At 33.7% G+C, this 14,535-nt stretch overlaps 1 protein-coding gene across 1 annotated transcript in view; it reads left to right on the top strand.

The window, feature by feature from the left end:
• The window catches only part of Cnbd1 (cyclic nucleotide binding domain containing 1), a 285,819-nt gene that overhangs the window by 230,516 nt on the left and 40,768 nt on the right, over positions 1–14,535 (top strand). The window contains exons 10-11 of the mRNA XM_048358771.1: positions 5,931–6,040; positions 7,485–7,643. Of these exons, the coding sequence (XP_048214728.1) occupies positions 5,931–6,040; positions 7,485–7,643 (269 nt within the window). The remainder of the gene's footprint in view (positions 1–5,930; positions 6,041–7,484; positions 7,644–14,535) is intronic.

Genomic DNA, 14,535 nt, shown 5'->3' with positions numbered 1-14,535 from the left:
TGGATCCAAAAAATGTGGTACCTGTACACAATGGAAACTTCTTTTTAAATGGTATTTCTACATGTTTGGGTAAGCCACTTTACATTATATATCTAAAACCAAACAATTACTAAATAAACATAAAAAGGTCTAGGATAGACCTATCAGAGGGTCACAGTAGCTCAGAAGCTATATACATGTGATTATATAAGATGAGGCTAAGCAATATGAACTCCAAGAGAAGGAATCAGGAGGATTTTATTGTTGTCATTATGTTTAATGTTCTAGGTGAATTTCCTTTGGCGTACCCCATGTGGTTACTGTATATGATTTTTGTACACTGGATATTGCATATATGCTTATCTGAACTAGGGAAGGGAAAGAAAAATGAGGGAGGGTGTAACAAATATGAAAAGGAATGTACTTACTATCTTACTATGTAACTGTTCCCCCTCTGTACATCACCTTGTCAATAACATTTAATAAAAAATAAATAAATAAAAATTACCTTTTAAAATGACTAATTCTTCAAAGGATAAAACTCCATACACATAAGATTAGGTGATAAAATTGTTATATGTTTTAAATTGTGGGCATATTACTAACGCAAAAAGTTTGAATAATAATATACTAAGGCAAAAAATATGCTTTACCCCATTTTTGGTCACTGAGTTTTTAATCTGAGTCTGTCTCTGTGTGTGTGTGTGTGTGTGTGTGTGTGTGTGTGTGTGTGTTTGTATATGTGTGCACCAGTCTTAGGACTTGAACTCAAGTCACAGAGCTTTTTTTAAAAAAAATTATTTGTTTTCCTCAAGGTTAACACTATTGCTCATCTTCCATTTTTTCTTTTTTCCCAGAGTTGAGGATGCGACTCAGGGCCTTCTACTTGCCAAGCAAGTTCTCTTCTGCTGTGCTAAATCCCCCCACCCTGGGGGGCTAGGCATTGGTAGTTAATTGGAAATAAGTGTCTCACAGACTTTCCTGCCTGGCCTGGTTTTGAGTCACAATTATCAGATATCAGCCAGTGAGTAGCTAAGATTATAGGCATGAGCACCCAGCACCCAGCTTAAATTAGTTTCTCCCAGCTCCATTTTGATAGCACTTGGGTTTGAAGCACAGGCCTCCTGCTTGTTACGCAGACACTCCATTCAACTGCTGAGCAGGCCTCTAGCTTTTGCTATGGCTACATTAGAGATAAAGTCTTTCTGTTGCCCAACTTGATCAGGACATGATCCTCATATTTATGTACTCCACATCATCTGGAAGGAGAAATATTCACAAGATGGTCATATATTTCTGTTGCAATGGGATCTAGCAACTTTTTCTTTTTTTTTTTTTTTCTTTTTTTTTTTTTGGCCAGTCCTGGGCCTTGGACTCAGGGCCTGAGCACTGTCCCTGGCTTCTTCTTGCTCAAGGCTAGCACTCTGCCACGTGAGCCACAGCGCCGCTTCTGGCCGTTTTTTCTGTATATGTGGTGCTGGGGAATCGAACCTAGGGCCTCGTGTATCCGAGGCAGGCACTCTTGCCACTAGGCTATATCCCCAGCCCTCTAGCAACTTTTTCTAGGCTCGGCTCAAACCATGTTTTTTCTGATTTCCACCAGCCAAGTAACTGTTATGGGAGAACAGGTTAGAGACACAAATATCTGGCTTAGTTTAAATTCTTGATTTTACCTATCTTTAAAATGAGAACAGAGTAACCTGTTTTAGAATAATGAAGAGTTCCTTTCTAAGCACTGAGAGGATACTGAAATAATAGTATAATATTTTAATAGGACTAAAATTGCTTAATTTGATCAAATTGGAAAGAACAGGCTGATACCAGTGCTCTTTCAAATCTCATTATGACATGGACTCTAATGCTGACAATGATAATAAAGGAAAGATTATTAACTGATCTCAGATGTGAACATCCATGTTGAACCTCAAAAATAACAGTGAGAAACATAATCTAACATTGCTTTTAAGATTTCATACCAGTATAAATTGGATGAACTAGTTCAATTCAAAACAAGGGTGTTGCTGTATTTCAGTACAATATAGGTGAAAGAAAATACCTTCTTTTTGTTAACTTAAAACCTTGAAGAAAGTGATCATCTACTTCTGACACAGTCTCAAGCAAATAATAGATGAAAACCTTCAAAAACATAAAATGGTTTGTATCTCTAAAAGTAATGTCAGTTACAGAAAATATCAGAAGCATTGTCATTTTGATGATGAATTTGTCAGATTAATAACAAGAAAAGAATTGAAATTGTAAGAGGAGAGGCGAAAAGTTATCATTACCTTCTCATTGTTTTAATATACATGGAGCCTTTGTGGAAAGTTAGAGAGAAAACCATTAGGAAATAGAGAATTGGGGACAAATTACAATACTAATGTTTAAACATGTATTTTTATCATAACTTTATAAAACTTGAAGAAGAGATTAAATATATAGTAGCATCTCCAAGTATTAAATATATAGAAACAAGCAAACAAATATATAAAACATACAATAACAATGAGTTCTATGAAAGGCAATATTTGAGGCATGACTTGTTCTTTGACCAAAAACAGGACTGGTTCAAAAGTGCTTTTCTTTAACTAGATTTGTTAGTCCAACAAATACTTTAAAAATGTTACAAACAGGGTCTGAGAACTTTGGCTTAGTGGTAGAGTGCTTGCCTAGCATACACGAAGCCCTGGGTTCGATTCCTCAGCATCACATAAAGAGAAAAGGCTGGAAGTGGCTCCATGGCTCAAGAGGTTAAAAAAAAAAGCCAGGGACAGTGCTCAGGCCCTGAGTCCAAGCCCCAGGACTGGCAAAAAAAAAAAAAAAGTTAAAAACAAAAATGTTAAAACAAAGATAAATCAATGGGTAAAATGATTTCTTAGCATGTTTGAGGTTCTGGATAATTTTCTTATTTTATTAAGTGTGAAGATATATGTTTTTGTTCTATGCTATTAAATTAAAAATTGTTGCTGAATAAGAAAAGATTTGCAGTATTGTGCTCGTTGAAATGATACTTTTTCTGATTTTCATAAAGAACATATGCATTCAAGTAGCAAATGCTCTAAGTCATAGATTAACTCATAGATTTGGCTGCAGTGATTTGACTTGCGTTATTAACCTGTTTGAATACAAATCTTTGTTATGAGTTTTGTCTTTTATGATTTTTGTATCTGATTGGCGTCATAGTATTTGACTTTAAGGAAAGATTAATAGGAGTTCAGGTCTGAAAATTCAGACCATTGGATTTCTCTAGTGTCTGAATATAGCTTTTTCTAATTCAGAACTGGAAAGAATGCTTTTTCCTTTCTGTTTTTTTCATGATTTTGTGGGTTGGCAATATACTTTTAAAAAATTTTATTGTAGATGTGATGTATAAAGGGGTTACAATTACATAAATCAGGTAATGAGTATATTTCCTTTTGAACAGTGTCACCCCCTCCCTCATTCTCTCCCAATTTTTCCCCTGCTGTCTTTCCTCCTGCCCCGACATTGTACAGTGCATTTCCAACATAATATATAGTGAGTATCACTGCTGAGTTGGTTCAGTTTGTGCTATCGTTTCTGTGCTTCCCTTTTCCCACCTCCCCCAAATCAAATAAACATATATATATATAGGACAAAGGGTACAGAGAAAAAAGGGAATACGCCAAAGATAAGAGGAATGGGGACAAAAAGAACCACAAACAGTATAGTAATAAGATTTTTAAAAAATCCAAAACCTAAAAAAAAAAAAAAAAAATCCAAAACCTCTTGTTTCCATTTTTTGGACTTCATTTTGGTAAATATCATTTTATATGAATATATGCACATTGACTTTTATATGAATATATGCACAATGGATATATGAATATATCCATTGACTGCTTGTGATCCTCTGCTGGACGAATGTTTAGAGTGTTATTTCTTTACTGATTAGCTGAAAGAATCTAAGGAGCTACCATTACCATAGAACATTTTAGTTAAAGGAGTTTTCCTTTCAATAGAAACAACTTGGAGAAAATTTTCCATTGGCTATGCCATTTACACATAATTACTCACATTTTATACTTTGACATATCAAGGTAACTTTGTGATATCATTGTCTGTAAGAAATATAAGACAATAGAAACATGACTATTATTTGCTAAAGTTAATAAGTTGCAGTAGAATAGTCATTTCTATTACAAACTTTCAGTTGCAAATATTCCAAAAGGAAAGGGAGCATTATTTCATACACATCAGCAATACCATTATAATTTCACTTACTTTTCAGTATTTTTCCATTGTATGTTGAATTTTTCTTTTGCAAGTAAGAAATTAATACCAATTAGTATCATGATATTTTAACATAAATTTTAAATATGCTACTCTCTACTTCATTATTTTGATATTGTCAATAAATTTTATATTCTTATATATAAATAAATGTTATATTCTTATATACAATAAATGTATATTCTTATAATTAAGAAAATTTCTGAAGAATTAAAAACTTAATTTTAGTTGTATACTTTACAATATGTGAAAGATAAGTATGTTTATATTTAGGTTAAAATTATGTCTTTGTGTTTTCACAAAAACAATATATTTCAAAATGAGAAAGCAAAAATTAATTTGAAATAGTAATTTTAAAAATTATGTTGACAACAGGGGGTAAACCATAGGAAAGAAAAAGAAATAATGTCACATAGTACATTAAATAACAACAATGAATAACCTCTTGTTTCCATATCTTGGAGTTCATTTCACTTAGCCTCATCTTATATGATCCTATTGCAATCCTCTGTTAGGACTATCCCAGACATACACTAATTATTAGCAATGAGAGAAACCATGGAATCTGCTCTTTTGGGTATGGCTCACCTCACTTAATATGTTTTTTTTCCAAGTCTTTCTGAGTGAACCAATGCAAAAGCCATTCTCACAAGACAATATGTTGGAAATTAACTGTATAACTTTGGGGGCGTGTGGCAGGGAGGGATAATGGGAGAAAAATGAGGGGGCAACAAGTTTGAAAAGAAATGTACTAAGTACGTATGGAACTGTAACCCCTCCCTACATCACCTTGCCAATAAAATTAAATTTAAAAAATTACATTGACAACATAAGAGGCCATGTAGATCAAGTGATTTTTATTTCAATTTCTTTTTGGTGCACTGGTTAGCTACATGTTTTGAATTCATCTTCAAGTTTACTTTAGTCATAGGTGGTTTTACAAATTTGAAATAATAATGACACCGGTCTTATTATTCATCATTCAGTATGGTGTCCCAGACATCATACAAGGTGTAGCATACACATTTCATTCCCCTCTAGGAGACATAGGAAAGGGATTTACAATTATACCATTGTAAAGGTGAAAAATAAAACAACTTCAGGTCAGCGGGGGAATATGTCATTTGTGTAAGGTGATAGAATAGGCTTCACATCTGTCCAGCCTCCCCCAAATCCCATGCTTATCATGGCTGCAGGATTCAGTAGAGTGCTAGAACTGGCTCAGAGTACAGACACTAAAGAGCCAATTGCTAATTTTTCAGGGGGCCAGATTTTTTATTACTGGCAGCTTGATATCAAACATAGTTGAACTCTTTATAACATAGATTTTTTTTCAAATATCTAGAGGAGGACTTTTCTTACACTCTGCTTTCTCTTTCCCCACCAATCAATTACTACAACACTATACCAGACAATCAGCACACTAATATCTTTATTACCAGTGCCTTTTCAATGTTTATTTTTATATAAGATGATAGATAGAAACACATTATACATAAAATAAATAATATAAATAATGTATTAAGTATTAATACAGATAAAAATAAAAATTATATTCCAAGCAACTATTACATAAAAATCCATGTCTATTATGAATTGAGTACTTATTGAATTAATAATATTTACTGTCAGAATATCTAAAATAATTTTTCACAGAGAAAAGAATCAAAATACAAATAATGATCTATCTTTCTTACTTTCAGTGATAGTGGAAAGTGGCGAAATCATTTCCTTTTTGGCATTTATTAATTCTGGGTATTGTAACATTTATAGAAGCATTGTGGGACTAGTAAAACAGCCATTAAACAAAGTGGTAAGTTTTAAATTTATGTATGTTCCTTAATAATTAATTTTTCTACTCTAACAAGTCAAGAATGTAGAATACTTTTTCTCACACAATAAATTTGTTTGTTTCTTTGATGAAATTTTAGTTCTTTATTTGACCATTTAATTTGTCGGCATATATGTACTGGCTTGCAAGATATAGGTAAGATAAGTGGTAAGATATTGAGTTACCAGATATAGAAGTGACTAATAAACATTAAAATTATTAACATTTTAATTGTTCAAAATGCAACTTAAGGTCATAGCTAATTACTACCACAAGAACAACAGATTAGCTAGAATATACTTTGCCATATAACCCAAAAATTTCACTCTAAGTATTCATTCAATGAGAATGAAAATATATGTCTATACAAAGATACAAACCAATAGCTAGAAATGACTCAAATGTCTAGTGAGAGTGGAATAAATTGTGACATATTCTTTTACTTGCGACCCAACAGTTAAAAGCAACAAGGAAATGTGAGGAGAATGAATAAACTTTGATGTTAGTTGAGCAAAATGAGCACATTCCATTTGATTTTTATGTTTATGAATCAGGCAATAAATCTAATGTATAATAGAAGAGTAAGAACTATTTCTTCTTGGTCAGATGGTCTTCGGTGGAATTATAATAAATGTTTGAGCACACTTGTACTCTGCTACTGCTTTGGCATGAAGGTAAAGTCAGTATAAAGATTTGCCATTCCTGGACATGACAAATACAAAAGCCACCGCTCTATGATAATGGATATATTTTCACCTCATTCTAAATTCCTGTGAACTCCCTATCTTCATACATTTATTTTTTATATCTTAATTGCTTATCTGATCATTATCATTTAAGTAATTGATTGGCTCTCCCAGAAAAGATAACTTAAGATCTCAACTTTTCCTCCAGAACCACAAGAAATAAAAGTGTGGTAGACTCTTCTACAAAAGTTGCCTAATTTGAAATTAAATCGCTGGTTTGTTCAGTTAATCTGACTTTTCTTTTGCTTTTGGTAATTGAAACGGAAAATTCAGTGGAGAATTCCTCATTTTTCCATTATTCTCAATGCCACTGGCATGGCACTTTCGATATCTTTCCTTTTAGTTCCATAATGGTGCTTTGCATTTGTGGCTGAGGTAAAAAAGAAAAGAACATAGGCTAAGCTAAGCTATGATTACAAAGTTATATCTAAGACCTAAGCAAATTTAGCTACATTGGTATTTATGAGACATTTTAATTGACGAGGTAAGTTTGGGGGTAACTAAATGACAATGTGAGCAGTTACCTTAGCTATGCTGATATGAATACATACATATTCTTTTTCTGATTTGAGTGAAATTGCAAATTTATCTTATACATATGGTTTATGAGTAAGTTTCTGATAATAACAGCATTTTGTTATATTCAAACATTAAGTAGCAATTATGTCTATATTTTGCAGAAAAAAGTTCGAAAGCTTGTTTATATGGGTAGACTAAAAGAGAAGGAGTCCTTTGGTGAGATTAGCGTACTTCTCCAAACTCCTGTTACATGCACAATCATTACTGGAACAGAGGTAGAGATGGCAATAATTGAAGATGTAGACCTTTTTGGTAAATATATAAATGGCTTTCAATTGTTATACCATTTTAGTGAATGAGTTTTTGATAATAGAAGAGGTTGTTTACAGACAATTTGGGGCATCCAAGGTTTTATGTGTATATGCTACAGAGACAATAGTTACCTACCTAGTTAGCTTGCTAACTTCCAGCATGATATAATATTTTGATTCAATTGTGATGCTTTTGAACATATTAGAAGTTTTTTTAAAGGATTTGTTTTTCAAAGTATCGGTATTATTTTCCAAGTCATTACTGGAAAAAAAACTTCCTCATTTTATTGGATATCTTTTTATTCCTCATTCCTAAAGTTATTACTTTTATATTTGGTTCAGTTTGAACATGTACTTTTCTCAATTTATAATAAAGATAAAACACAGTAAAACCTGTTGTTTATAGGTTTTAAGGTTTTTCTAAAAATTCATAGCTCGCATAACAATATTTGTACCTTCACTGGTGTTTGACTATCCAAATGAGATGAATACTAAAATAGATATTCAATTAATTCTGAGGAAATATCAATTGTGGTTAAAAAACAAAATGGGATATTGTACCAAAAATAAAAAGGGTATTGGTATTATGAATAGGATAAAAAGGGAGGAATTTGAAGAAATATAGAGATGAGCGAGAGGTATACTTAAATAAGCTTAATTGAAAAGATTTTCCTATTTTTTATTTGACCAAATTTTCTTATAATCAGTTTCAAATATTTTCTACATCTCTTAAGGGATGTGTAACCTATACTGTCCAAGCTCTCATTCAAAATAAAAAGAACATTTTAAATTCACATGTCTACTTTTTCAGCTATAAAATACAAATGAAATTTGTTAATATTCTCTTTCTATGGCATTCAAATAGAAATTCCCTTCCAGGTAAATATCAGTTAAAATAGTTACTGAGTACCAATTAAAATGATAATATTCTCACTTGATATAGGTCATGCTTTCTTTTTCTTGTAGTAATTATACTAACTGGAACACAGGATACATACTGTGGGTGGATCCTTACGTAAATCAAAATTTCACTGATATTAAAAGTGCTGAGAGAAACAGAAGCAGTTGGATATATGTAAATATGTAAAAGGATATTCAGAATGGGAGTTTGTTTATGCAATAACGTTTAACTGATAGGTGGTACTGAAGTACCACAACGCACTGTTCAACCTGGGAAATCAGAAAACCAGTGGTGACATTAGTCCAAATTTGTAAACCTGAGAACCAAGAGTACAACTCATGGCTGGGGATATGGCCTAGTGGCAAGAGTGCTTGCCCCTTATACATGAGGCCCTGGGTTCAATTCCCCAGCACCACATATATAGAAAATGGCCAGAAGTGGCGCTGTGACTCAAGTGGCAGAGTGCTAGCCTTGAGCAAAAGGAGGCCAGGGAAGTGGCTCAGGCCCTGAGTCCAAGCCCCAGGACTGGCCAAAAAAGAAAAAGAAAAGAGTACAACTCAGTCTGAGGCCAAAGATGTGAAAGCTGGCAAGGGAGAGCTTTAGCAAAGCCTGAACTCAAGGGCAGGTGAAATGAATCATCTTGCTTGTGATAAAACGGAATTTAGTTTCCCACTGTTTTCTTCTTTGATTTAGGTCTTCAGTGAACCTCATTGTAATCTATCCACATGTCGAAGAGTCTTTTGCTGTCTCATGACATTCTGAAAACACTCTTTTTCATTTTTCTGTTTTCTATTTCATTTTTGTCATCATCATTGTCCTCTTCTTCCTTCTCTTTCTTCCTTCTTCCATCTTCTTCTGCTTCCTCTCTCTCCTCCTCTCCTCCTCTCTCCCAACCCCCTCTGACTCACTCCCTCCCTAGCTCTCTCCTAGTGCTCTCCCTCCCTAGAGCTCCTCCTCCTCCTCCTCCTCCTCCTCCTCCTCCTCCTCCTCCTCCTCCTCCTCCTCCTCCTCCTCCTCCTCCTCCTCCTCCTCCTCCTCCTCCTCCTCCTCCTCCTCCTCCTCCTCCTCCTCCTCCTCCTCCTCCTCCTCCTCCTCCTCCTCCTCCTCCTCCCCCTCCCCCTCCCCCTCCTCCTCCCCCTCCTCCTCCTCCCCCCTCCCCCTCCTCCCCCTCCCCCCTCCTCACCCCCCTCCCCCTCCTCCCCCTCCCCCTCCCCCTCCACCCCCCTCCCCCTCCCCCTCCCCTTCCACCTCCACCCCCTCCTCCTCCTCTCCCCCCCCCCCCCCCCCGTCTGTCTCTCTGTCTCTCTCTCTTGATTGCTAAGCCAAATTCTCTACTGCTTATATCATGTCACAGCCCCTTTGCCTTTGTTATTTTGGAATAATTTGGTTTTCCCTCCCAGCCTTTGACCCTTCATTGTAGTCTTTGTGCACAGCTGTTTGACAGGCATGAAACACTATGCCTGACTTTTTCTTGGTTCTGATGGGAAACATCCTGCCAGACTGTGCCTTGGAATGAAGTCCTCTCAATCTTCTCACAAATTACAAGTGTGAACCACCATATCCAACTAGTCATTTTTAGCAGGAAGACTGTCTGAAGACTTTTTTATGTATCTTATAACAGTTCATTTGAACAAAAGAATCTAAACATAAGTAAATATGTTGGTTGGTATGCAGGTGTATACAAATATATTAACTGAAATAGGGTAAATTTTACACTTATGAGTCATACTTTGGATGGAATACAAGTATATACAAATGTATCAACTTAAATATTGTAGAGTCTAGGAAGAACTCAGTGTAATTTCCTAGAAAGACAAGGTTCAGCAAAATAAAACAGCAGGAAGCTGGTACTTTGAAGAGGTGAGGGTGGGGTAGGGTTAAGGGGCAAGGTGTGGACAAATGAAAAGGAGCCAAGGGAGAGAATGAAGTCCAGAATTCAATGTATGTCCTACAAAATTAGGAGGAAAGAGAGGAGTGGGTAAGGGAGGGAAAAGTGAGAATGTGAAAAGTGGTGACATTTTTCTTGATAATGAGATGCAAGTTTTGCCTTCCTAATAATCATAATTTAAAAAGCTTAACTTGTATTTAAGTTATAAATATTAAAGAACTAATTTGCCACAGGAAATATGTGTCTCAGTGCCTCCTTTCTTTTGCTTTTATATTTTACATTGCTCTAGAAATTGTGGTGTAAAAATTAATTTAAAAGCTAAAAATAGGAAAAACACTTATTTAAAATAAAATAAAAATATTTACAGGCATTTTCCTATTAATGCTAACTCATACTTAACACATATTTAAAAAGAAAACAAAAACAAATTTCAGTAAAATTTCTATTTTATTTTCTCTGGGACAATGCTTTGTCCATATTGAAAAAAAAATAGTATAACATGAGACTATTCCTCTGTTTAATTTTGTCAGTTGTTTTGTAAACAAATTGAAGAAAATTTTATTGTTGACAATTAGTTAGCCATGTTGAATATCATATTGATATCTTAAAGTAATTCTTAGGGAAATTATGTTTGTCTTATAAAACACTACATATCAGACAAGTATATATATATATATTTGAAGATAATAATCAGAAAACCATATTAATCTTAATATTATAGTTTGATTTTAAATATATATTATAATGTATTAGGCTACTCAGAAATTTTATGCTCATTTTATTTTGGAAGAAGTCACTATTATTCCTTGAGATTCACTTTCATTTAAATTATTTCAGAAAAAATATTAAAATAAGTAAAGTAATTAATTTTTGGTAGCTAAATTACTAGAGCTGGTTTTATCTCATAAAAAGCAGAACAACATGATAGCAAATACCATGCTTCCATTCTTATATGTGCTGACACTCTACCTCATACCATACTTGTTTTGCTTCAAAGCAGAATCCTTGATTGATTTTATATTAAAAAATTCAAAGGTTCTGTGTTTCTACTGCCATGCCATATCCAACAACAAATTCACTTACCAGGAGATTTATTTACTGTTGGTGAAAATAACCTCATAGTTTTGACAATGTTAGATTAAAAGATTTGCATATATTAATTTTAATTTCCTAGTAAGTAAATATTTTAAAGCTTGTAATTTGGGTGTGTAGATGCCACAGGAGTTCTTTGATACCCCATGAATACCTAGTTTACCAAACAAGTACATTTCACAGAAAACACACACAAAGGAATTATATTGTCAGCTGGGGATATGGCCTAGTGGCAAGAGCGCTTGCCTCGTATACTTGAAGCCCTGGGTTCGATTCCCCAGCACCACATATACAGAAAATGGCCAGAAGTGGCGCTGTGATTCAAGTGGCAGAGTGCTAGCCTTGAGCAAAAAGAAGCCAGGGACAGTGCTCAGGCCCTGAGTCCAAGCCCCAGGACTGGCCAAAAAAAAAAAAAAGGAATTATATTGTCATTCAGGTTCTTTGTTATTATTAGAAAACTCCTTTCTTCCTTTCTTTGCCTTTTAAAAACTCAACACATCATTCTATGGTCCCTTTTAACTCATGCAGTGCCATTTTAGTTGACAAATATTCTCAATTGGGATTTTAATAAATCTAAACTTGATATAGGGTTGATGGCCCTGCTACAAGCTTGTATTCATTTTCACTCCCTTGAAACAAATCACAATAAGCTTAGAAGCTTAAAATAACAGTTATTTATTATCTCAAATTTCATAGGTCAGATGCCTAGAAAGATTGACTATTTTTTGTTCTTAAGCTGGCAAAATAAATATTTATACATCAGAAGGGCAGATTAGAATGAGCATACACTGATAATCAAGAAAGATGTAGCACCTATTATTGTAACCAAATATTGGCTGTTAGCTATTTGTAGATAGCAAAGTAACCTTATTTTTGTTCTTAGAAAACAAAATTATAGAATGACATTGCTTTTCTTATTTTATCCTGGTCATGGAAGTGTCTTATTGAAGGTATGTAATCTTATAATTGTGTGTCCTAGCTATATGTATCAAACATCAGATGAACCCTCCCCCAACTTTTTCTTTACTTTGTGACTTCATATTTGTAGTTATTAAGAGACAGTACTGGGACTTAACAACAATCTACCACCAGGCCTGTATTATAATGACTATGCTTTATCAATAATTTAACTGATGATTGTCTAAATTTTTCCTTATATATAGTTACCTATGTAATAATTTTATTTTCTCTTACTGGATGTGTAATTGTATAAGTTTTGGCTAGATTTTGAGAGAATAATAGCCTTTGACATCCATGTATATTTATTTAACAAGGAAACTGAATTTTCCTTCCAACAGAGATATCACTGCATTGATACATTTAAGAACACTTCCAAAGAATAAAGAATTGGTGTCTTAGGCCAGCTTTCTATCATTACATGTTTTTAGGATGTCTTATTTTCTTTTCTGTGATTGAAAAAGGTAAATTGTATATTTATACTGTCTTTTATAGTTACCTATGCAATTACCTCTGTTGGCATCCTATTTTTTTTCTGGTAGAATAAAATTACTGCATACTGTCTTGTCTTTTCAGTCTGAAGTGTATCCTGTTTTTGGCAGTTTCACTCTGCAGGTGACAAATTCTCTTTCTTTCTTTATCTGGGATTGTCTTTATTTCTCTACCAATTTTGAATACTCTTTGCTAGATAAAATAATTCTTGGCTGCCATCTTTGTCTTTCCACACTGCCTTCCGGAATCTTTGGTTTCCAATAACTTTTGTAGTTAATAAATATTAAATATGATAAATATTGTTTTTTTTTCCTGTCTTTCAGGTTTTGTTTTTGTCTGTTGACAAGCAGTTCTAATAGTAGGTTCTGTTCTGTTTAGTCCCATTTAGGATTTAGTGAGGTTGATAAATACATAAAATATTATCCAATATATTTTCTATCCAATATTAGAAGTTTTCAGCTATCTCTAGATCCTCAATGAATAAACAGGAAATGTAAGGTTGACTATAAATAACTGATTATTAACACTTTCAGAAAGTCTGTTGGTTTCTGGCTTATTTCCAGCTAGAGGGTCTTCACGATTGAGTTTGTAGGATATTATTTTGCCTATAAGGCGAACCAATGCAACAGCAATACTTACAAGACAGTATGTTTTAAACCAACTACACAGGTCCTGGGAGGGCAGGGAGGGAACCAAGGTGGGGAGAAGGTGGGAGAAAAATAAAGGAGGAGGTAAAAAGTTTGACAAGAAATTTACTCACTGCCTTATTTATGTAACTATAACCCCTCCAGACATTACTTTAACAATAAAAAGTATATAAAAAAAGAATATCATATGAAAAACATCTGTATTTTTAGTAACATTGATGAGGTTGAGGAATAGCAATTTAGTAAGTATTCTTAATACTTTATCTTCAAAATACTTTATCTTCAAAAGCTGTCTTTCATTCTCTGATGGTCTTACATACCAAGGATGAGTATATCTCCAAAATCTTCAATGTAGCAGTTCCTAATTGCTTGAGCTTAATCAACTACGTATGATAGATTCTCCTTAGATTTCAAGAAAATTTAACTCTTGTGAAATGCTATGCATTCTTGTCATAAGTAGTCTGTTCCATAAACTTTTATATTTATTCCCTAGGCTCTCAGTTAGAGCAATGTTAACTTTCTCTGTAGTTTTCTGTTTCCTTTTTTGACATTAATTTATGAGATTATGTGTTCTTTCCTCTCATTATCATATATTTCTACTATTTTAATCAATTTTATTAAATGCTTATTTTAATCACATTCTGTTTATCTTAATTGTATTCCTTATTATATTATTTATTGCAACATATATATCTTATCAAAAATCTGAGTGGGTTTATTTTTTCAGTAATAAAATTATAATGGAGGTTTAAATATCACTTCTTGTTTTTCTCTCAAAAGAAAGAAAGCAAGTGTTATTGGAAACTAGACTTTTTGGATAAGGATAAATGACAGTCAAGTTTGTACTGACACAGAATCATAGAGATACTAGCAAAATAGATTTAGGTGAAGCTACCAACTAAACAGGTTCTGTCAAAAACGATA

This window comes from Perognathus longimembris, chromosome 12, assembly GCF_023159225.1.
Source record: "Perognathus longimembris pacificus isolate PPM17 chromosome 12, ASM2315922v1, whole genome shotgun sequence".
In the NCBI taxonomy this organism is placed as follows: domain Eukaryota; kingdom Metazoa; phylum Chordata; class Mammalia; order Rodentia; family Heteromyidae; genus Perognathus; species Perognathus longimembris.
Note: the sequence above shows the minus strand (reverse complement) of the source record. Positions and strands in the feature narration are given on the sequence as shown.